This window comes from Desmodus rotundus, chromosome X (assembly GCF_022682495.2).
Source record: "Desmodus rotundus isolate HL8 chromosome X, HLdesRot8A.1, whole genome shotgun sequence".
Classification (NCBI taxonomy): domain Eukaryota; kingdom Metazoa; phylum Chordata; class Mammalia; order Chiroptera; family Phyllostomidae; genus Desmodus; species Desmodus rotundus.
In genome coordinates this window covers 95831668-95857133 of record NC_071400.1, presented here as the reverse complement: position 1 = coordinate 95857133, position 25466 = coordinate 95831668, and the positions used below count along the sequence as shown (strand labels likewise).

The window sequence follows — 25466 nt, the reverse complement described above, 5'->3', positions numbered from 1 at the left end:
GACATCTTACAATGCAGCAAAGAATTCTCTCACAGAAAATGCCAGTAGCGCTGAGGTTGAGAAACTCTCCCATGACAAAGAGGGGAGAAAGATCAGTCCACCAGGTTGCTTGGATTTAGACAAGACTTCTTGCCCCAGTTATGATGGTAGAAATAAGAGGAACCTGGTATTTCTGCAAACCTCATGTCTGGGGTGGCTCGAATAGTCATGCTCCTCCCCCTGCCCACCAACCTTGTCTTTGCACTTGGAAAGTCCAGCGCTGGAGTTTACACCTCCTGCATCTCTTCATCTCAGAAGACTCCAGACATAGCATCACTCCATGCAACCAAGAAAGGTATTTTAAACATTGGGATAATTTAAGTGATTAGATATATGAGCTGCTCTCAGGGAGCGGGGAGGAAAGGGAACCCAAATCATATGCAAAAACAAATTTTTTTTAGAACTTAAAGAAAAAATTTTGTAGTCTAAAATGTTGATTCTTCAAAGATAAAATCAGACTTCTAATAATATTAGAAATGGTTTTCTGGAATATGTCTCTAGTCTATGTAACTCTGAAGACGTAAATAGCATTAATAGGTGTTCTCAACAGCACGTTTGAAAGCAATGTTCCTAGCATGTTATGAAGCTACAGTAATTTGCTGTTATTTTTTTTAATTTTCTTTTTTTAAGATTTCATTTCTTTACTTTTAGGCAGAGGGGAAGGGAGGGAGAAAGAGAGGGAGACAAACATCAATGTGTGGTTGCCTCTTGCACACCCTCAACTGGGGACCTGGCCCGCAACCCAGGCATGTGCCCTGACTGGGAATCGAACTGTCGACCATTTGGTTCACAGGCCAGCACTCAACCCACTGAGCCACACCAGCCAGGGCACTGTTGTTTTTTAAATGTAGAGCTTGGTGTGTTCTCTTTCTCTTAGTTGATACCATGGGGCCCATCTCAGGCTGACCTTGACACGTCGCTCGCTCTGCTCTCTTCAACCACACCTCTGTACTTCATTTTGGAAGAAGACTAAAAATGGTAAGAACAGCTAAGAGATCCCTAAAAAGTTGGTCTGTAATCTTTGTGGGAAGAACCAAAACCAGCTGGCAAGAGCAACATTTAAGAATCTATACTTTGCTTATTTGCTGGAGGAAAGTTCTTGATATTTCATCATTAATATTAATCATGGGGGTATTTCATAATTTCAGATTAATCAGCACTCGTCCTGTCCAGTTTTCTACAAGAGTTGACGTGTGCTGTAGTGAGGAGGAGCAGATGTCTGAATTGCAGAAATGGGTCCAAATAGCATCTATGGGTCCAGTTTTTTTCATCCTATGTTTTTGGCTTTGAAGCCATACAGCTCACTGAAGTTACTGTGTGCTTTTCCAGATACAGTATCATCCAAATGAGCATATGATAGGGGAACACGTAGGACTAGGACAGTAGGAAGCCTGGGCTGGTGTGCTGAGAATACCAGAGCTGCGGCTTTGGTAGTACCCCCAAAAGAAGTAACAGTCAAGTGCAAGACTGTTGGATCACCCAACCTGAAGAACCATGACGACCATGACAGGTTTTTAGGATGAGTTGTCTGTGTTCATTTGCTGTCGGCTAGACCTGACAGTCTAGAATTATGAAAGCAACTTAGGGAAAAAGGCGGGGTGACACAGGACCCTGGGGTAACATCATAATGGCCTTCCAGGTCACAGTGTTCAAATTCCTCTGAACTAACTGCCTGTTGTCGCCTCTGCTGCCTTCTGTAGAGTCGTCAGATAGGGACTGTGAACCCCTGATTCTGAACATGGAGAATGGGGGTCTTGTCCTATTTGTATGTGGTTTAATTGCCAAGTGTGAAAAGCTTAATGTGCTGTGCTATGTAAATAATTTATAGATTTAACACTGGTCAACTGTCCTACTTTTGATATCAGCAAAGTTTTAGGGATAAAAGGTACCTGATCAACATGAACTGACATTTTAGCTGGAAAAAAAAAATGTGGTATGCAGAGAAGTTCTGTATGAGGAGAGGAAAACAAGAAAATAAAAGTGGATTTGAAAAATTACAAGAAAAGAAAAAGAAAGCAAAGAAAACCAGAGCTGGGTAGTAGTTAAAGCTGTAAAAACAGATTTTACAGGAACTACGGCGATGGGGGGAAAGTGAACTGGGCATAGAACTGGGCTCACTTCCTAATACAGCAAGCACAAGCAGAGATTTACAGGCATGGGGCAGAGGGAGAGTCAGTGGGTGGAAAATTACCAGGAGGGAACATCAGGGCTGGGGGAATTCGGGATAAACTCTTTGCTGAAAACAGGACAGGGAGGCCAGATGTTGCCTGGAGGTGGCAGGGGATGAGGTATAGGATCAGGTATCAAGGGCTATCCGGTATCAGGATGAGGAATTCTTGTTAAACAGATTTGGCAGGAATCTTGTGAAAATTACGCAGATGGATACAGGTGCCCCAAAGTCAAGGTCTAGTGGCTCAGAGGAGCCTGACTCAAGCTTAGTTAAGCAGCGAGTCTTTGTCAGTGCTGGCTGTCTCAGTCACTACCTAGGGGACCTCAGGACAATCCCCCAAGCCCTCTGAAACTCAGTTCCTCTGTCCATAAAATGAGCATTATAATACTTCTCCAGTTGCCTTTTATGGTCATTGTGAGCCTCAAACAACAGAATATATGTTTAAGTCTTTTGCAAGCAGTATGCATTATTAGGTATGCCAAACATTAGCCAAAAAAATACATCAGTGGCCTTTTTCTGAAATTATTCTGTCACCCAAATTAGACACGATAGATCACATGTACCAGGCTCCCTTTCAGACTGCTGGAGCTAAATGTCGGTGCCAGGGCTCATTTTGTGTCTCAGGTCTAATGAAGAGTTAACCATGGGTATATTATGTTACAGAGGAAACAACTGTTTATAGTTTCATTTCCTAGAAACTCAGATGTCTATTTTTATGCAAACCCATGCCCACATCAGTCTGTACCCCTTGAGGGATGGCACATAGGACTGATAATAAAGAGAGCTCACATTTGTTGACCACTTGCTACAAATTAAGCATCATGCTGAGGGCTTGATGACTATGATTCTATGTGGACTTCAAAGTGGCCTTTAGAGGCACTGATGAGGAAGCTGGGGCTTCAAGCCATTAACGAGCTTGAGTGCTCTTGACTGGGCACCCGACTCCACAAGCCATGCTGGAGACCCCTCTGCTCTGTGTAAACCAAGCCCAGCACACACCGTTACCCAGGAGACAGTGTATGTGGGCTTCAATGATATGTTACTAGTTAAAAAAAAAAAGAAGTAGTTGGTATAGCTCTTATAAGGAAAGACATGGATAAAATTTTCAAGAGAAAAAATACAAAGGCCAAAAATGCAAGGAAATTACTCAACCTTATTATTAATTAAAGGTCCCATCTTTTGATAGGAAAAATCTAATTCTAGGAACTCTTCTTAAACAAATGATCAGGAATGTGGCAAACTGTTTACAAAGATAGCCTATGCAGCGTGGCAAAGAGAATCTCTCATGTCCAGTGTTGGGCAGGGGTTCATTCATTGTGCTTCACTGTTAAATGGAATTTTATGTAGCCATGAAATCATTTTTTAAGATAATACTGAATGATATAAGCAAATATGCATGATACAATGGTAAATGAAAACAGCAAGCTAGAAATTGATAAGATTTGATTTTTAAATCAAATCTTTCCACTCACAAAGACCAGCAAGTACTAAAATGCTTCTCACTATGTGAAATACAGGAACGGGGAGATCAGTATTAGAAGGAAATATGCCAAAATGTAACGGTACTTAAGCGATTTTCAAAATAAAAACATTATTCTGCTCTTAACTATAGCAAATTTTTTCATGGCTAAACAAACGAATAATAAGGAATCCATTTACTCAATTAATCAAATCTAATTATTTAAAAATTTGGAAGATATTGCTGAAATTACAAACGATCATTACAGATTAACCAACCAGTGTCTTTGGTTAAAAAACAAAATTCAGCTGAGTAAATTTGAAGCTCTAATTGGCTTTATGAAGCAATTCATGAATCAGCAGCATCCTATCTGACAGCCAGAAGGGTATTCCAAGGGGTGGTACAAAATGGGAAATTTTATAGAAACAAGGGTGGGGAAAGGGAGCTATTAACAAAATGTTCACAGTTTTGTTCTTCTTATTTTTCTTAAATAAGTCCCTTTAACATTTCATATAATAATGGTTTGATGATGATGAACTCCTTTAGCTTTTTCTTGTCTGGAAATCTCTTTATCTGCCCTTCAATTCTAGATTATATCTTTCCTTTGTAGGGTGATCTTGGCTGTAGGTCCCTGCTTTTCATGACTTTGAATATTTCTTGCCAGTCCTTTCTAGCCTGCAAAATTTCTTTTGAGAAGTCAGTTGACAGTCTTATATGAACTCACCTGTGGTAACTAACTGCTTTTCTCTTGTTGCTTTCAAGATTCTCTCTTTATCTTTAACCTTTGTTATTTTAATGAACAATAAAATGGCAATAAATACATATCTATCAACAATTGATCTAAAAAACAAACTAAGCAAACAAGAAGAACAGAGACAGAACCATGGATATGGAGGGTGTTTTGATGGTTGCCAGATGGGAGGGGGTATGGGGAAATGGGTGAAGAGGGGAGGGGATTAAGAAGTACAAATAAGTAGTTACAAAATAGCCATGGGCATGCAAATTACAGTATAGGAAATGGAGTAGCCAAAGAACTTATACACATGACCCATGGACATGGACAATGGTGTGGGGATGGCCTGAGGGAGTGGGGGACACTGGCTGGAGGAGGGCAAAGGGGGAAAAAATTGAGACAACTATAATAGCATAATCAATAAAATATAATTTAAAAAATAAAAGAAAGGATTCTTCTTGTATTCATACACTCTTTGTTTGAGGGAAGAGAGCCAGAAGGTTTTTTATCATACAGATTGCCTCTTCTTCCTATGGGGAATGGAGAGGGCCCACAGGACAGATTACTTTACTGGTGCTTGACCAGAAAAATTCTATACTGGTTAATTAAGATGATGTTTATGGGATACATTGAAACCATGATTAGATCGGGTGTGAAATCTAGCTTCGGTATGGCCTTTTAGCATGAGTGACACCATTTTGAGCCTGTGGTTTTCTCTTTAACACTTAGGACCCCCCAAAGAGATCATTTATACCTTAGAAGCCCTCCAAAGTATAGGGCTGGGGTTGGCACATTGTGCTGGTGGGCCATATCCAGCCTACTACCAATTTTTCTATAGCCCACAAGGTAAGAATCTTTTTTAATGTTTTTAAATGATTGGAAAAGTTAAAGGAAGAATACTATTTGTTGATGTGTAAAAGTTATGTTAAAATCAAATTTTAGTGTCCACACATAGTTTGAGTATTTGTGTATTGGTTCATATATTGTCTATAGCTGCTTTTGTACAGCAGTAAACTTCTACAAGGGTTGAGTTGTTGTGACAGAGAACAATTGCCTGTAAAATGTAAAATATTTACTAACTGGGCCTTAAAGGAAAAAGTATGAGCCACTCATGGTTTATGGAAAACAAGTGGATAAAGTGTAAGGTCAAATAAGTTTTAAAATCTTAGTCTTTGGTGCCTGTTGTGTAGCATAATAGCTGTTGAGTATCTGATTTATGTAAGACTGCTTTATATCATTTTATACTTTTATTTTGAAAATTAAGTCTGTTGGACTAAAATGATAGGAAGTAAATAACAAAAAGTCTCTTTTTTTCAAAGTAAGTGGGTAATATTCTTGTACTTTTTTTGTTTCTCATGCTTGTAATTGTTTTTTTATATGAAGACACATTGGCATTTGTGGTCATTACAGTTTACAGAAATCAGCGTATAATTAGAAATATTTCAAAATTTGCAAAATTTTGCAAAAAGAGGATATAAGATATTTGGTCATAAATCTATTAGGAAATTTTCCAGTGGCAGTCTGGTCTATAAAATAAATAGCACTTAAGGAACTTCCCTTATTCACAGTGCTCACTTATCCTCCAGGGGGATACACACAACACACATCTAGTCATCAAGTGCTTCAGGGCCAGAGCAATATGGCAGAAGGATAGTGAATTCAAGTTGAAGGGTTTCTAACAATTGTTCCCCCATTCCTTGTCTCTTCCCTGCCCCTCCCTATCTCATTCTCCAGCCAGCCATCACCTCTAGTTCACCCAAGCCCACCCATCTGCAGGCTCCTCGTCATGACATAATTCTTGCTTCCACAGATTGGCTCAAGTGACTTCCTCCACCAGAAATGCATATTCCGATACTTCCTTTTCAACTCAGGCAACTTGGCTTTTATTTGCTCTGCAATCTTGACAATAAATCAGAGGAGCAGCTGCGTGCAAGGAGCTGTTGTCCCCTGAAGTCTGACACAGAGTAGCCCACAGGGGTGTCCAGTGGGCTTCTAAATGGTAGGTTGGATGAATGAGTGTAGGAGGGAGAAGAACAAGTTCTCTCTTAACTGAGTATAACATCTCAAGATGCATTTTCACTTGTAAAGAATTTTGCAGAAAGTAATTCAATCTAACCAGATAATGGCTATGCAAAGAGTTTATGATAAACACTGGGACTGCAAATTATTATTATTATTTGTAAATGTATTACATTCATTGGGGTGATACTGGGTCAAGGGAATGCGAATTAAATGTAGAAAGGTGAGGGGGTTGCAGGGAGTTTCTTACTGCAACCAGGTAATGACCCCCGACTTCCTCATCCAGTAGCGCTGGCCCTCCAGGAGGACTCTCTCCGCCTTTTCCTCTCTTTGAACGCCCAGTACCTCCTGCTGCCTCCTCACTCTTAGCTGCTAACCTTGCTTCCTACTCCACCAGGAGCATTGCAGCAATTGGAAAGAACTTCCACAGGTTTTGCTCTCCTTGTACACCTACCTACAACTTCACCCATATGTCCTGCCTGACTACTTATGCGGTTAACTATCACTGCATAACAGACCACTCCAAAACTCACTGACTTCAAACAACAACAACCATATACTGTTACGTGTCATGGGTCCAGGGGTTGACCGGACTCAGTTAGGTGGCTCTGGCCCTGGGTCCCTCAAGCAGTCAGTGCCTGGGGCTGAACTCGCCTGAAGACTCACTCTCTGAGGTCTGCTCCCTGGGCTGGGAGCCTCAACAGCTGTGGGCTGGAGCAGCTGGGGCTGCTCAGATGTCTGCATGTGGCCTCTCCAATGTGGTGGCTATGGTGTAACCAGACTTCCTAAAAGGCTGGTGACACAGGACTCCAAAGCAATGGGGGGAGAGGGAGGGAGGAAGCGGGGGGAGAGAGAGAGAAAGAGAGAGAGAGAGAGAGAGAGAGAGAGAGGGAGGGAGGGAGGGAGGGGGGAGATGGGGGAGAGAGAGAGAGAGAAAGAGAGGGGGAGGGGTGGGGGGGGAGAGAGAGAGAGATCGAAGGAGAACAAATGCTAGGTGAGACGGAAGCTCTCTCACCTTTTCTTTCCTTGCCTTGGGAGTCCTGTAGCATTACCGCTGCTTCTGCTCTTCATCAAACACTCACAGAAGCCTGCTTACGTTCAAAGGAAGGTGGCGATGGCCACCAAATCTATGGACTGTTAAACTAAGTGTGAAATGTCTATGCTCCTGGCAATGGCCCACCTGCCCACTGGTGCACTGGGCCTCCTCCCTGCTCTCCTACTTAGGGTCCATGCCTCAGCCTTCTTCCCCTTCTTTCCTACAGCATCGGCATCATCGTCATTACTGTTTTTATAATTACTGTTTTGCTCTCATGACCTAAAGCATGTCATTCTTACCAGCATTACAACATGCTGTTATCTCTCCCGTCCTAAAATAAATTTACTTGACCTTCCTGGCCCTGCAAACTACTGCCAGTGTCTTTGTTCCCCTTTGCAGGAAACTTCCCAGAAATGTTTGCTGTCCCTAGTCCCTCTCCTCACATTCTTTCAAGAACTTTGAAGTCATATTTTATTTGGCTTCACCTTAAAATATATTCAGGATCTGGTAAGTTCTTACCCCCTCCGCCCCTGCCAGCTGGGTCTTTTGCTCGCATTATTGTAATGGCCTCTTGACTGACCTCCCAGCTTCCACCCCTGCCCCTCACTGATTCTTCTCAACACAACAACCACCACACTCCTCCTAAAATCTAAGTCAGGCCACATTACTCTCCAGCTCAGAAACCTGCCATGGGTCCTCATGCCACTCAGAGGGAAAGCCACCATCCTTGAGATGGCTAACATGGCCCTACATACTCAGCAGGGGTGCTGGGGGCCCTCCGTCTTTGGCTTCATCTCCTGTCATTGTTCTCCTCCCCCTGCTCGAGGCACACTGGCCTTGTTGCCGTGTTCATGAACGGGCCAGCATGTCTTTACCCTGGGGCCTTTGCATTAGGTTCTTCCCTCTGCCTAGAATGCTTCTCCACTGGATAGATTTGCGTGGCCAACTTCCTCCTTCCCCTGAGATCTCTGCTCAGACGTCAATTTCTCAATGATGCCCACCCAGACCACCCTGTTTGTAGTCACAACCTGTCTCACATTCCTGACCCCCTTGACCTTGCCCTGATTTTTCTCTTTCCTTAACGCTTATCAACTCACATCTGACAGAATTTATTACAGTAATATATATTTGAGTTTATTATTTGGAGAACATAAGCTCCAGAAGAGCAGAAATCTCGTCTGTTCAGTCCACTAATCTGACCCAACACTTAGGAGCAGATACCCGGCACATAGCAAGTATTAATAAATATTTGTTGAATTTTTCATTTTTCACAATTTCTAAATTATTATGATGGTTTTAGTACTTCCTCTATGATTTTTAGAATGTGTTTTTTTAAAACCATACATATTCTTTGTAAAAAAAAAAAAACCCCAAAACAAAAAACCTCAGAGTAGATAGAGACAGATATAGAAATCACTGTTAAAAGTTTCTAATGTGTTCTTCCATACACTTCTCAGCTAATACAATATGCTGAGAAAAGCATGTTGCTGAATATTGTATATATATTAATCATAAAGGCATTATACTATGTGTTATTGTGATGCTGCTTTAAAAATTGATTTTAATTTTTTACAACCTAATAGTGTATCTTGCATAGCTTTTCATGTCAATATCTATAGCTCTACCATCTTTTTTAAAGGTGTGTTCCACTCTTGGTGGTTTCCCATTTTTAACCATTTCCCCAAATTCAGGGATCGTCATCCACTTCTTTCCATCCTTACTATTTCAGAGAGCCGAATAAAACTAATAAAATAGTTTTATCTGAAGACATACCATGTTTACTGTTATAAAAAGATGCACTAGGTTTTTCTCATTTCCCCTCTCTGTGAAATCCTTAGAAGGTTCGTGGTAGTGAGAAGTTCTGCTTACAGCATTTTGAAACATTAGCAGATTGAGGTTCTGGGCGGCTTGGGAGAATCCCAGCTGGGATCAGATCCTCGCAGATAAGTTTTATGGGGCGCCAGGGCAAGCCTCAGAATCATGGAATAAATCACAATAGAGAAGGGGCATCAATGTCAGTTGGCTCAGCCTGCACCGTTTGTGGATGAGAAAACCAAGGTTTGGGAGAATTCAGTCAGAGGATCTGACTTTCAGTTCATAGGTTGCTAACCCCCAGAAAAAAATAAGCATGAGAAGTCAGACTAATCCTGGGCTTCCTCTAACTCACTGCAAGATGCAAGCCACTTAAGCTCACTTCCTCACTCTTGCCATCTGTCCTTCTGAGTCCTCAGATTGCATCTGTGCATCTGTTACAAACTTGCCAAATCTCGAAGATAAAAATACTATCTGTAAAGCCCAAAGTTAGCAACATCTTGCTGAATGTGTTGTCCTGTTAGTCATCCTGGCTCCACAGCCACAGATGTTCTGGTAGAAATCGAATAGGGATCTCAAATCAGGACAATTCATTTCAGAAGACAGGCTCAAGTCCTGCCACAAAAGGGTTGCATGCAAGGGGACATGTTTTGCCGCTTTGAAGGGTTATATATTCAAGCTGGAATTTGAAGGGTGGGCAAGCACATTACCTTTAGGCCTGACTAGCTCTTGTCCTGCAACTTCTTGTTCCCCCTCCCCCACCTGTGGATTTCCCTGACAGCAGAGAGTCCTGTGTGCAGGAGATACACACAGCTTCTGAGATGTAGCCGCAGAGGCATTTAATGCCTAACTAGGCAGGAATGGTGTCTGACTCCTCATGGTTCTCCTACTTTGTCTAGCACAGTGCCTTGTGTAGAGTACGTTCCGATTAATGTTTGTTGAATGACTGTGTGAGCATGTGATTCTTTATTATGAAGGTAAAGATCCGCATGCCTTTAAATTTGCAAATTCATAAACTATCCTGATAGCATTGCTGGACATCAGATGTGATTTATAAAAACATAGATCATCCAAAAAGCCTTTCTCTTTTCCTCACTCAAATCGTAAATATCTTTTTTAACATTTGGAAACTTTTCTTACAAAAACTCTAACACAATGTCAAACCATTACAGTGGCAAGAACCCTTTCACTGCAAAGGAAATGAGCCAAGATGTAGACATACATTACACCGAGTGCACTGGCTGTAACTGAGACAACCTGAAGATGATTGGTCCAAAAGGACTGTGAGTCTTGGTTTGAAATTGCCCCTCCAATCTCTGCTTCCTCATCAGTAAAATGGAAATATTTATATGTTCTGTAAGTTCACTGCCAGGGCTCAGTGATGGAATATAAACAGCGCGCGCGCACACACAGCCCCTGCCCACAGTAAGGACATGATAAAAGGCGGCTCTGATAAAGAACCAAAAACATAAATGCCTGATGACTGTTCAATGTGAATTCCACATTTTCCATTTGAACAAAACGAGATAATTTCCTGAAAGAATAGAACACCTGTGCATACAAAATACAACGTCCCGCTTTTACCATAATTAGCTGACTAATTGAGCATCCAGATTTACCCAGTGGATTTGCATGTGTAATTAGCTATGATTCATTACCGACGCTGGGCTTTTGTCGTGGTGTATTATGCTATTTTACACATCGCGGTCTTGAAAGATGGATGTCTTTAGGCAATCGTTGCCCCCAAACAACAAGCAAAAAGAAATAACGTGGATTATTTGTATCCAATGACAAAGTAGACCTGGCTCGATGCTGAATGAACGCCTACATTTAACAATAACGCTGGCTGACACTAAGACAGTTCCCAGTGGTTTGAGAGGGGAGATTTCCATACTTAAGAAAATTTCCATTGGAATAAAGAAATATTTCCCAATTTTCCATCATCTTCTACAGACTATCTTTTAAGTTAGGAGGCCTCAACGGTATTATTTCTCTTTAAACAACAGGTTTACAAAAACTCCGTTCATTCAGTAAGTTTTCTTCCCTTACCTGCAAAATCAGAACCCAGCCATCTTGCTGTAGTTAATTTCCTTTTGCCACAGATATTGGAATGCACACTTGCTCTCGTCTCCGAGGCCCAGGCTGCCCTGGTGCAGCTGGCAGAAAGCCAAGAGACATCTGGTCTGGCATATAGCACTCCAAGGGCCAATTGGGTTGGGGCTCAACTATGGAGCACAGGACAGGGACAGTCTCATCCTGGCTGTGCCTGTTTCCCAGGAGAGATAAATGAGCCCCGCACTATGCAGTCTCATTGGGGTTTCAGGTTCATGGGGACAGTTCTTCCAAGAAAGCTGATCACGTAGCAGTCTTTCTGCAGCGCCACTTCCCGTGGCCTTCCTCTGACACCCCTGCTTTCCTTCTGCGGCACTTTTCTAACGTCAACTCTTCTTTGAGAGGCCCCAAGCCATGCTGCTTTCTCCTCATCCCCTTGTCAAGGAGCTGATCGTTGCAAACGCTTTACTATTTGTGATCATTCAATGTGCGTCTTCCATGGGACTTTAAGGGAGTTCAAAGCCTTGATTTATTCAGCAAACATTTGTTTTGCGCTCACTATGTGGCAGACATTATAGCGATAGGGTACGTGTAAAGACAAGCAAGGTTCTGGATCTAGGAATGTTCACCACCTAGAGGGAGAAACGGGAGAGTTGACATGGAGACTTCTGGAAAGGTAGTATAGCAGAGTGGCTGAGACTGCAACTCTGTATCTGAATGGCCTGGGTCTGACCTTTGGCCTCTGTGTCAGTTTCCACACTGTAAACAAACCTATCCCTTAGAATTGGGATGAGGACGAAATATTTTGCCAGATGCTATTGGCTGAAGTTAGTGGCATGTAAAGTGCCTTACAGGCTTTCCAAGTAATAGAATGTCTAATATTTGGCAGTCTTGGACTGAATTTGCTTAGAGCTCATTCCATGGATAAGTTTCACACAGCCTGAGATTTCTGTGCACACCAGGGGTCTGCGCACTATAGCCTGCGGGCCCAGTTTGTCCGGCCACCTGCTTTTGTCTGGCTTGTGAGCTAAGAGTTGTGGGGGGTTTTTTTATAATAACTTTAATTAGTTACATTCTAAAAGTTATTTAAGTACTCACACAATATCCTCAATTTTGTCTAAATTTGAGGCCAAATTTGGCAAAATTTGTCTGGCCACCTGCTTTTGTACGGCTGGTGAGCTAAGAGTTGGGGTTTTTTTTTATAACTTTAATTAGTTACATTCTACAAGTTATTTAAGTACTCACACAATATCCTCAATTTTGCCTAAAATGTTAACTATGCAGCCCTTTACAGAACAAGTTTGCTAACCCCCAGTCTAGGCCAACACTCTCCAGCAGAACCGTCCGCAATGGTGAAAAGTGTTCCATATCTGCATGCGCGAATACCGCAGCCTCCAGCCTCGTGTGGCTTTTGGCCACTTCCAATTTGGTTAGTGTAACTAAGAAAATGTATGTTAATACTGCATTTAATTTTAATTAATTCAAATAGCCATGTGACTGGTGGCTGTCGTATGAGACAGAGCAACAGTAGACAACTTTAAGTCTAAAGAGTCTGTATTGTCAATGTTCCTCTCTCTCAATTTAATCAACCCCCCAGAGGCTGCATAAGTCAAGGCGAAGGCAGTGCAATTAACCAGAGTCTTTGTCCTAAACTAGCTCTCAACTGTCTGCTAGAAAAATGCTTAATGGAAAGTGCTTGAGCTGTGGTTGGTGTGGCTCAGTGGATTGAGCACTGGACTGCCAACCAAAGGGTCGCTGGTTTGATTCCCAGTCAGGGCACGTGCTTGGGGTGCGGGCCAGGTCCCCCGTATGGGACGTGTGAGAGGCAACCACGCACTGATGTTTCTCTCCCTCTCTTTCTCCCTCCCTTCCACTCTCTAAAAATAAGTAAATAAAATCTTTTTTTAATGTTTAAAAAATTTTTTTAAATACTAAAAAGAAAGAAAGTGCTTGAAAAGGGCACGTGAGCATATGCTTGTCATCTTAAGGCTGTGACTTTGACTCCATCCATTACATCTGCTTTAGTTTGGGGTAAAGCAGTTGCCTTTTTCAACCCTGCAAGGCCCCAAATTAAGGAGTTTAATCAACTTTATACAGTTCAGGCTAGAGGCAGAGAAAACCTCACTTAGCAAAGCTGTATTTTCTTGCAAAGCTGAATTTTCTTGCATCCCTGCTTGCAGACTGGCTAACTGCAACCTTAGTTCATTTCTCTCATGAGACTGCTAAACACGGTGAGAAGCTGTCAACATGCATCATCATTATGAATATAGTTGACACTTGAATAATGTGGGCTTATGTGCACCGACCGTGTGTCCAGCTGAAAATCCACGTACAGCTATGGTTTACCCTCCGTATACCTGGTTTCCTATTTGCAGACTGAAAATTCTGGTTTTGATCTGCAGTTGGTTGAATCCTCTGATGTGAAACCGGGGGATACGGAGGGCCAACTCTATAGTTATTGGAAAAAAATCCACGTGTAAGTGCAACCGTGCATTTTAAACCCTTGTTATTAAGGGTCAACCATGTTGCCAAACCATTTCCCCTAAGAGTAAAGTCACAGATGGTATTCTAGGGATGTAATGTATAGCGTGGTGACTATAGTTGCTAAGAGAGTAGATCTTCAAAGTTCTCATCACCAGAAAAAAATTGCAACTACCTAATGTGATAGATGTTAAATAGACTTACTATGGTAATCATTGCTCAAGTTAGGCTGTACACCTTAACCTAATACAATGTTAGATGTCAATTATATTTAAAGGTAGCCGGAAAAACGAAAGTCACAGTTGGCAAGTGTTCTACCTTCCAAGAGGGCATAGGTGATAGTTGTGTCAAGTGTTTGGGGACGGCATAACAGGGGTCCCCAGCTTTCCGGCCTGCGATATCTGAGTCTGTCTTGCCCATAGACTGGTGACTTCAATGTCAGATGTTTTAGGTTCTCTCGTGGCGGCAATTTACTTCCCAGTTCTAAATTCTACGCTGGCTAGAATTGGGTTCACATGGAAATCCAACAGAAATAGAATTTTCGATAAAAACAGGTAGAAAGAGAAAATGACATAGAAGATCCAATTAACATGGGCTTAGCATAACAATTTTATGATTTCTTATAATCTCCTGGAAGTCAGCAGTTCAGAGCCATTGCTTCTGCTTTGCTCTGTGAGATCATGCAAGGATCCAGATACGCTGAACCATCTACCTTGTCACCCTATCATCCCTAGTACGTTTTCCTCATTTGCTTTGTGGCTGGCTACAACATCCATATTATAAGAAGCTAGATGGAAATAGACAGGAGGAAGGGGAACAGACCCACTGTTTAAGGACATGTCCCAGAAATTACACATTTCACTTCCTCTCATTACACATTGCCTATAACTTAGTCTCACAGCCATGCTTAGCTACAAAGGAGCCTGGGAAATATAATCTTTTTTCAGAGTGGCATGTCCCAGCTACAAATGGTGAGTGACTAGGAGAAGAGAGAAAGGGGGAAAAGATGTTGGGCGATATATAACAATCTCTGAATTCTATGAGGATAATAAAAAGAATGAATTGGAAGTATCAGAAAATACCCCTGGAATAAGAACAACATGCAGTTAAGCTACATGCATATAAGTACTGGCAACTTGTCTGGAAAGAATTAATGGGCTTTCCACATCGTATTTTAAATCAGTATATATTTTCTCTCCTCCACTAGATTTTGAACTCTTTAAGAGCAGAGACTATGTCTGCTGACCCTAGTATGTATTCGATAAGTATTTGTTGAATGAAAGAATAAGAATTCTGATTTTTCTTAAACAAATTCTTTCTCGCAGATACTTGGTACAATTGTTGGGTAACTTTCTGGTCCAAGTCCATTGTCCTGGTCCAGAAGGGTTGCCTGTGTCCTTGGTATACGTCATATTATTATTTCTGTGTCAGCCATTTTCTTGTGTATGTTGGGGGGAGGTGTGCTGTTCTCCTGAGCCCAGGACCTGCCTCTGAAGGCTATAAGGGTAGTGAACTTCTGAGCCAGGACTAGGATCTAATTCTTCTTCCAACCCTCAATCCAGACTTCTTTTCCCAAGCCCATGCGTGATCAGTGCAACAGGAGATGGGGAGAGGGCAATTACTTCTGTCTAGGCTGATCCCAGAAAAAAAAAGCAGATCTTCTTAACTCTTTCCTCCAAGGAATCCCCAGGGCAAATAGAAGAAGCAGAACATGACCCCGGGGAGTCTGGGTGTGTGGCCTGAAGGCACCTACTTCGAGGAGAACTTTCTTTAAAGTATTTTGCTTTATCTCACTGTTTATTTATTCATGGCCTTAGTACACAACATGGAATACTAATTAATTGCCAAGTATTGTTTCACACAAGGATAGGCCCAGCCCTGCTGTTTTTGTTCTCAAGCAGAATGAACATTAAACAAATAAGCACATAAATCATAAGCACGCAAGTTATCAACAAGTTCATTTCTGGCTGTGCTAAGGGCTACGCAGGAAATCAATCAGGGAAGTCAAGTACAGTTGTCTCGTCTGTAAAACGAGATAATGATGGAGGTCTGCAATTCCAAAATCCTCACACTGAAAGCTGTGTCCTAACTCAGCTGATGCAAACATGACGTGATCTGAACTATGTAAAGGTGAATCTTGACCTGAACGGAATGAGCTAGCTGTTTCTTTGTTTTCTCTAATCCCACTTAAAGTGACAGTCCTGTGCTTCACCGAACCAACTGTTGTATGTTTGATTAGGGAATGCTGCCCCAGGCCCCAGGAGTATTACCTAATACGGGGTACACGCATCATATTACCTTCTAAAATGTGAAAAATTCTGAATCCCATAACACTCCTATTCCCAAAGTTTCAGGATAGGGATTGAGGACCTTTAGTACCACCTCCTGTGGTTGTCATGATGATTAAATGAGCTTACATATGTAAAGCACTGAAAGTGATGCCCAGCATATAGTAAGTGCTCCCTAAGTTAACAAATGTTACTGTCATTATCGCTATCGTTACATGGGAAGGCGAGATTTCGGTAAGTTGGCCAAAGAAAGCCTCTCTGAGGATGGGCCACTGAAGCAGACACCTAAAAGATGAGAATGACCTGGCTGTGGGAAGAGGAAGAAAATAATAATTTCAGGAATGGGGAACAGCAAGTACCAAGACTGGCTTAAATGCAGAACAGAAAACAAGTCAGATGTCTGGTGTGTGGTCAGAGAAGGGGAATGATAGTTCAAGGTCACAGAGGTGGGCTGGAGTCAGAACATTCATGATATAAGCAATGGTAAAGACTCTGAATTTCATTCCCTGTATAACAGGAATTCTCTTTAGTTGATCTGATTCATGTTTATAAAGAATGCTCTGCCCTGGCCGGTGTGGCTCAGTGGATTGAGCACCGAACTGCAAAGCAAAGGGTCACAGGTTTGATTCCCAGTCAGGGCACATGCCTGGGTTGTGGGCCAGGTCCCCAGTAGGAGGCACTCGAGAGGCAACCACATATTGATATTTCTCTCCCTCTCTTTCTCCATCCCTTCCCCTCTAAAAATAAAATCTTTTTTAAAAAAAAGAATGCTCCGATGCTGTTGGATGAATGAATTGTAGAGGGGAAGGAGATTCAGGGAGACGGACCAGTCTGGAGTCTAGTGTGGTAGTCCAGATGAGAGCTACTGGCTCATTGGAGTAGGGAGGTGGTAGTAGACAGGGAGAAAAGTGGACAGGTTCAAGAAAAAGTGTGGAAACTAGGGAGAAAAAGCACTCTCTAATTATTTTTTGTTATAATTTATAATGTGTCCATGTGTAGAGGCTAAAAATGCCAGCTTCTTTGTCTCAGATACGTTGCGGTCAGTGGTTTGCTGGCTCCAGGTCACACAGCCTTGCCAGAACAGTTGTGGACATCTCTTCCCAACTCTGTGTTCAGTACCTTCACACAGGGAGCTTGAAATGGCCATGGTGGGAGTATTTACAACATGGGAGTTGGCAAGCGCCACAGATCAGGACTTAACAAATCAAAGATTGGAGGTCGGGGAGGAAGAAAGCCACTTGTTAATCACTTCCCAGCACACCACTGTTATTGTTTTTATAACTCAACTTTCTTCATCTTAGAGCCTCCATTCCCACCAAACACAAAAAAATACTTCAACTAGGCAGATCCTGAAAAACTCAGTTTGATGACCATTGTCTCAATCACTTCATATTTGTAATTCAGTTAATTCAGGGATCTTCCCACTTCTTCCCAGGCTGTCATCTAAGGTTCGTGAGGATGGGATCAGAAGAGGCATCTGGTCCATCATTTTTTTTTTTATATCCATCTGGCCCTCTCTGTAATACCCCACATCCCTGATCCCAAATATCCCTCTTAGCACATTCCTTATCGCCTTCTGATGGTGGAGTTCATGAACCCATTATGTCTTCTGGCAGAAGCATAGCTGGTGTGGGATCTTATTATCAGGGACCATACACATAGCTTGCTCTACTTCTCTCCTTTCCCTCTTCTAAAGCCCTTCGTCATTCTTTTTTTTTTTTAAGATTATATTTATTTATTTTTAGAGAGGGGAAGGAAAGGAGAAAGAGAGGGAGAGAAACATCAATGTGTTGTTGCCTCTCAAGCGCCCCCCACTGGAGACCTGGCCTGCAACCCAGGCATGTGCCCTGACCGGGAATTGAACCAGCGACCCTTTGCTTTGCAGTTCAGCGCTCAATCCAGTGAGCCACACCAGCCAGGACGATAAAGAGAGAATCTTAAAAGCAGCAAGAGAAAGGCAGAGTGTTACCTACAAAGGAGTTCCAATAAGACTATCAGCTGATTTCTCAAAAGAAACTTTGCAGGCAAGAAGGGACTGGCAAGAATTATTCAAAGTGATGAAAAACAAGGACCTACAACCTAGATTACTCTATCCAGAAAAGCTATCATTTAGAATGGGAGGGCAGATAAAGTTCTTCCCAGACAAGGTAAAGCTAAAGGAGTTAATCATCACCAAGCCATTATTACATGAAATATTAAAGGGACTTATCTCAAAAAAAGAAGAAAATCAAAACTATGAACAGTAAAATGACAACAAACTCACAACTATCAACAACTGAATCTAAAAAATAAAAACAAACTAAGCAAACAACTAGAACAGGAACAGAATCACAGAAATGGACATCACATGGAGGGTTATCAATGGGGAGGGGAAAGGGGAGAATAGGGAGAAAAGTGCAGGGATTAAGAAGCATAATTGGTAGGAACAAAATAGATAGGGGGAGGTTAAGAATCGTATAGGAAATGGAGAAGCCAAAGAACTTACATGTACGACCCATGGACAGAAACTAAGGTGGGGGTACTGCTGGAGGGAAGGGGGTGCCAGGCAGAGGGGGGAAGGGGGAAAATTTGGGACAACTGTAATAGCATGATCAATAAAATACACTTAAAAAAAGAGTGCCAGGGAAGGTCAACTGGACTCAGTGAATGGTTTTAATGATGGGGAGAAAGAGACAGGGTGGTGAAAGAGAAAAATCACAGAACATTGTGCCTCTAATTCCAACAAACTTTAGGGATGTAAGGATGTGTGAAGAAGCTCTTTGAGACCCTTCTAAACCATCTCACATTAGAGGAAAAGAAAGCTAAGGGAAATGTCACTGATTGACCTCTTATTAGAGGAATCAAGGGAAGTAGGCAGGCAGTTTATAAGACATCACCATGACTGGCTGATTCGGTCAGTCAGGAGAACTGAACAACTGTTGAACGAGAGCCCTGTTGCAGACACACGGACTGGATCACTCCACAAATAAGCACCAGTTAAATGAAGACCAATGTTCTGATGTAAAATATCGATAGAAATCCTAAAGCTTCAGATCAAGTCCATGGTTCAACCACTCTCTAAGGCAGGGCAACTTCAAGGTACTATGGTGATTAGTAAAGTTCTTCTGTGCTTCCCATATTCCTTTTTAAGGTCTTTCTCCCCAGGGTCCAAGTGTCTCTTGTGTTAAACCCAAATGCCCAAGAAACACCATTGAGGCTAGTAGGTTCCCGTATATGCCAGTTTTCCTGAGAAAGTCTTAGTTTATGCCTATAGTTTTGGCATCATTATTTTTTAAAGATTTTATTTATTTATTTTTAGAGACAGGGGAAGGGAGGGAGAAAGAGAGGGAACAAAACATTGATGTGAGAGAAACATTGATTGATTACCTCTTATACGCTCCCTGATAGGGGACCAAGCCTGTAAACCAAACATGTGCCCTGTCCAGGATTTGAACCGGCAGCCTTTCACTTTGTGGGACTACTCTCAACCCACTGAGCCACACAGGTTAGGGCTGGCATAATTATTAACAGCTCCCCCTGCTTTCACTTGCATAAGTATCCATCCTGTTTAATCAGTTGGGGATCACCCAGGCAATGCCCTGACTCTCTACTCCTTTCCAAATTTATGTAATGTAAACTCAGTATGTGAGGAAATTTTCATCCCAGAACCACCTTGGAGATGATTTCCAAAAAAATCCAAGAGGAAAGCCAGCAGACAGAATGGCAGTGCCAAAATGCAGGAGTTGGATGGCCTTGGGCCAGATTAAGATACACACAGCTAATGTCACTGAGCTGTGTGTATCTTAATCTGTAAAAAATGAGGCTAATGGATCTCCTTTGTTTCCCTACTTAAAATATTAAGAGGCTAGAATGTTGTGAAAGACTCTTGTAATGTGTATCAGAGAAGGTTTAGCAAGCAAACGTCAGTCACACTAAAGTTCACGTGTTTTTCTTCCCAGCTGTATTTGTATTTTAACATTCCTTCACCTTTCAAATTTCAGACTTTGACAGCATTTAGATAACGATGAATAGGAAAATGCTCCTTCTACTACCTTAAGAGCCATGTAACTTAAAAGTTAAGAACCTAAAAGCTAAATATGTAACTAAATTATAATTAACCTCAGTGATTGACAAATACAGTCATGGGTGGAGGGTGCTATGTGGACAATTGAGAAAGTAGCTGAGTTTTTTATTTTAAAGTGTAGCAAACGGGGATTTTCAATTCCGATTCTTGTTATATTTTGGAAGGGTGATTTGTTCTTTCTTAAACTTTTAGGTGTTTCCAATGTGGACATTGAAGAGACCATTCCTTCTCCTTTTTAACATGATCCTAATTTCCAAACTTGGTGCTAGATGGTTTCCTAAAACTCTGCCCTGTGATGTCAGTCGGAATGATTCAAATGACCAAGTGATCGTAGACTGCACAGACAAGCATTTGACGGAGATCCCTGGAGGTATTCCCGCCAACACCACCAACCTCACTCTCACCATCAACCACATACCAGACATCTCTCCAGCTTCCTTCCATCAGCTAGACCAGCTGGTAGAGATTGATTTCAGATGCAACTGTATACCTATTCGACTGGGGCCAAAAGACAAAATTTGCAACAAAAGTCTGCAGATTAAACCTGGAAGCTTTCATGGACTGACTTATTTAAAATCCCTTTACCTGGATGGAAACCAGCTTCTAGAAATACCACAGGATCTTCCATCCAGCTTACAGCTGCTGAGCCTTGAAGCCAACCACATCTTCTCCATCAACACAAATAATCTAACAAAACTGGCCAATATAGAAAAACTCTACCTGGGCCAAAACTGCTATTATCGTAATCCCTGTAATGTTTCATTTTATATCGAGAAAGATGCTTTCCAAAAACTGCTGAACTTAAAACTGCTCTCCCTAAAAGATAACAATATTACAGCTGTTCCCACTACTTTGCCACCTACTTTAATAGAACTCGATCTTTACAACAACATGATTGCAGAAATCCAGCAAGATGATTTTAAGAACCTCAATCAACTGCAAATTCTTGACCTAAGTGGAAACTGCCCTCGTTGTTATAATGTCCCATTTCCTTGTACACCCTGCGAAAACAATTCTCCCCTACAGATCCATATAAATGCTTTTGATGCGTTGACAGAATTACAAGTTTTACGTCTACACAGTAACTCTCTCCAGTCTGTGCCCGAAAGGTGGTTTAAAAACCTGAACAAACTTAAGGAACTTGATCTTTCCCAAAACTTCTTGGCTAGAGAAATTGGGGAAGCCAAATTTTTGCATCATCTTCACAATCTTGTCCAATTGGATCTGTCTTTCAATTTTGAACTTCAGGTCTATCGTGCACAGATGAAACTATCAGATGCATTTTCGTCACTGAAACACCTGAGAGTTTTGCGGATCAAAGGATACGTCTTTAAGGAGCTGGAATTCTTGAACCTCTCCCCATTGCTTTCTCTTCCCAATCTGGAAGTTCTTGATCTCGGCACTAACTTTATTAAAATTGCTAACCTCAGCATATTTGAAAAATTCAAAACATTGAAAGTGATAGATCTTTCAGTGAATAAAATATCACCTTCAGGAGATTCAAGTGAAGTTGGCTCCTGTTCTAACACCAGAACTTCTGTAGGAGCTCATGGGTTCCAGTTCTTTGAAGCATTGCATTATTTCAGATATGATGAGTATGCAAGGAGTTGCAGATTCAAAAACAAAGAAACTCCTTCTTTCTTGAGTTTTAATGAAGAGTGTTACCAGTATGGGGAGACCTTGGACCTAAGTAGAAATAGTATATTTTTTATCAGGTCCTCTGATTTTCAGCACCTTTCTTTCCTCAAATGCCTAAACTTGTCAGGAAATAGCGTCAGCCAAGCTCTCAATGGCAGTGAATTTCAGCCTTTAGTGGAGTTGAAATATCTGGACTTCTCTAACAACCGGCTTGATTTACTCTACTCAACAGCATTTGAGGGCCTACGCAACCTGGAAGTTCTAGATATAAGTAGTAACAGCCATTATTTTCAATCAGAAGGAATTACTCACATGCTAAACTTCACCAAGAACCTCAAGTTTCTCAGGAAACTGATGATGAACAACAATGATATCTCTACCTCCACTAGCAGGACCATGGAGAGCAAATCTCTTAGAACTCTGGAATTCAGAGGAAATCATTTGGATATTTTATGGAGAGATGGGGATGACAGATACTTCAATTTCTTCAAGAATCTGACCAACTTACAGGAGTTAGACATCTCAGCAAATTCCCTTAGTTTCTTGCCTCCTGGAGCTTTTGATGGTATGCCTCCATATCTAAAGACTCTTGTTTTGGTCAAAAATGGGCTCAAGTCTTTCCATTGGGAGAAACTCCAATCTCTGAAGCATCTAGAAACTTTGGACCTCAGCCACAACCAGCTGAATATTATCCCTGAGAGATTATCCAACTGTTCCAGCAGCCTCAAGAAACTCATTCTTCACAATAATCAAATTAGGCGTCTGACAAAGTATTTTCTACAAGGTGCTTTCCAGTTGCGATATCTGGACCTCAGCTCAAATAAAATCCAGGTTATCCAAAAGACTAGCTTCCCAGAAAATGTCCTCAACAATCTGGAGATGTTGCTTTTGCATCATAATCGGTTTTTGTGCACATGTGATGCCGTGTGGTTTGTCTGGTGGGTTAACAATACAGAGGTGACTATCCCTAACTTGGCCACAGATGTGACTTGTGTGGGGCCAGGGGCACACAAGGGCCAAAGCGTGGTCTCTCTGGACCTGTATACCTGTGAGTTAGATCTGACTAACTTGATTCTGTTCTCTCTCTCCCTATCAGCAGCTCTCTTTCTAATGGTGGTTATGACAGCAAGCCACCTCTATTTCTGGGATGTGTGGTATAGTTACCATTTCTGCAAGGCCAAAATAAAGGGGTATCAACGTCTGATATCCCCTGACTCTTGCTATGATGCCTTTATTGTGTATGACACTAAAGACCCAGCAGTGACAGAGTGGGTTTTGGATGAGCTGGTGGCCAAATTGGAAGACCCAAGAGAGAAACATTTTAATTTATGTCTTGAGGAAAGGGACTGGTTACCAGGGCAGCCAGTTCTGGAAAACCTGTCCCAGAGCATACAGCTTAGCAAAAAGACGGTATTTGTGATGACCGACAAGTATGCAAAGACTGAGAATTTTAAGATAGCCTTTTACTTATCCCATCAGAGGCTCATGGATGAAAAAGTGGATGTAATTATCTTGATATTCCTTGAGAAGCCCCTTCAGAAGTCCAAGTTCCTCCAGCTCCGGAAGAGGCTCTGTGGGAGTTCTGTCCTTGAGTGGCCAACGAACCCACAGGCTCATGCGTACTTCTGGCAGTGTCTAAGAAATGCTCTGGCCACAGACAACCATGTGACCTACAGCCGGGTGTTCAAAGAGACAGTCTAGCTGTTCTTCCCAAAACGGGACTGCCTAACTTATGTAGGAGAAGCTTGGCTGCCTAGATTTTCTCAAAGATGTCTCTCCAAGAGTGGTTTTAAGTTCTCCGATACTTGGGATTGCCAACATCAGAAAGGCTTCCCAATATATGACAAGGGAATTGGAAAAATGGGATTTATATAATGCATTGAGTTGTCTTTCCTATCTCTCTGTGCTTCCTTTGGCACTTGAGTCTCCCCCTTCTGCTCCTGTAGGAAATCCTATTGGGAAAAGGAGGGCAAGGAGAGGAGTTAGGGCTCTGATTCCCTTGTAATTGTGCTTATTAAGTATACACACAGTCAGAAACTTAAGAACTATACTTCCACCCTTAAGGACTACTGGTATGTATGTAAATAGGGTTAGAAATGCTCGGAGTCTGTCTACATGACATCAAAATGTACCAGAGTGAGTTTAATGAAATAAAAACCCAATTAACTCCTCAACTGCTGACTTCAGTGTCATCGAGCGCCCGCTCTGTGCAGACCAAGTGCTGGTGCACGGCAGAAGGTTGCTGCCTGTCCAAATACCACTCGCTCTTCTCCCTTGGACCTGTTACTGGGTTCCATGGGGAATTAGTAAAAGGGATCTTTACCATTGCTGAGCATAGTCTATTTACACATGGGGAAAAAAATAAAGTCATCTGCTTTCATACAGAGTGATGCTCTTTACCGTTGATAATAATTTACCTGCTTAAATATTGTATGGACTTTTTTGTTTGCTCCCCCCAAAATTCATATGTTGAAGTCCTAACCTTCCATGGGATGGTGTTTGGAGTCGGGGCCTTTGGGAGTTGATGAGGTCCTGAAAGTGGAGTCTTCACGATGGGATGAGGGCCCTTATAAGAAGAAGCCAAAGAGCTAGCTCTCTGTCTTCCTACCATGTGCGGGGTACAAAGAGAACTCAACACAGTCTGCAATCCAGAAAAGAGGGTCTTCACCAGAACCAGACCACAGAGGCACTCTGATCTCAGACTTCCACCCCCAGAACTGTGAGAAATAAATGTTTGTTGTTTAAGCCACCCAGTCTGTGGTGTATTATTATAGCAGCCTGAGCTGACTGACACAAATACTTTTATCTGTATTGCAAAGTACTTTGTCCAAAGTAAAATCGCCTCATCCAGTCATCTTTCAAACTGCTTTGTTAACTAGTACCATATATTTATAAGTAATACTGCAACCTTGAACCATCAACATTAGATGGTTTGGGTGGTAAGCTTTAAAAGAGGACCCAAGAGTATGTATTTATAGTTATCAGGCAGGGATGACAACAATATGGCTTTCTTTAAATTTGGGGGGAGGAAAAAGTGATGTTTAAAGACCTTAACACTGAGAAAGCTTCAGTCTTGAACTTCAGCTTTACATCTCAAAAACAACAGAAAGGACCAAGACATTCCAAAAACACACATACTTTCAACTGGGTTGAAATTCACATGAGTTCATTGGTTGGAGATATTGTATTTTCCTCCTAGATGGAAATGCCAAAGGTTTAACTTTAAGTATGGTTGTAAATACATACTATATGAATTGTTTCCAAAGGACATGCAATCAATTACTAAGGGTCATGAATTTCCAAATTAATCTCTGGAATGAATAGAGAGATGGTTAAGTTGCCAGAGCCAACCATTTGACAGCTTCTGTAGTTATAGATGCTTTCTTTCTTCAGCAAAAACAAAGATAATGACATAGAAAATTGCCTTTTGGCCGTCATAAATCTTCTTCCTTTAAAACACATAAATACATGCAGTTTAACTATTTTAGCAATTTCTAAACCATAAGGGCCGAGGACAACTTAAACATCTTCTGAAATGCATCAAGAGGAAGGGAAACTGAAAATAACATGACTTGGAAGCCACAGTGGATTTTGACATGAGGTTATAAGTACGGTGGTTTGTTGTAAGAAACAACCAAAAGCACATGAACAGATGGTTTTAGTTTTAATTCCTTTG

General features: G+C 41.7%; 1 protein-coding gene across 2 annotated transcripts; it reads left to right on the top strand.

Annotated features, from left to right (window-relative positions):
• The first annotated feature begins 54 nt into the window (after positions 1 to 54).
• Positions 55 to 24539, top strand: TLR7 (toll like receptor 7). 2 transcript variants are annotated; one of them, XM_024569869.3, is made up of 3 exons: positions 55 to 334; positions 917 to 1017; positions 20345 to 24539. In XM_024569869.3, the coding sequence occupies exons 2-3, from the start codon at positions 1015 to 1017 to the stop codon at positions 23489 to 23491; spliced, it is 3150 nt and encodes a 1049-aa protein (XP_024425637.2). In that variant the 5' UTR covers positions 55 to 334; positions 917 to 1014; the 3' UTR covers positions 23492 to 24539. The 2 variants fall into 2 exon arrangements, with proteins under 2 accessions (XP_024425637.2, XP_053773549.1); XM_053917574.1 differs by lacking the exons at positions 55 to 334; positions 917 to 1017 and adding exons at positions 6344 to 6400; positions 7856 to 7963.
• Positions 24540 to 25466: the final 927 nt, after the last annotated feature.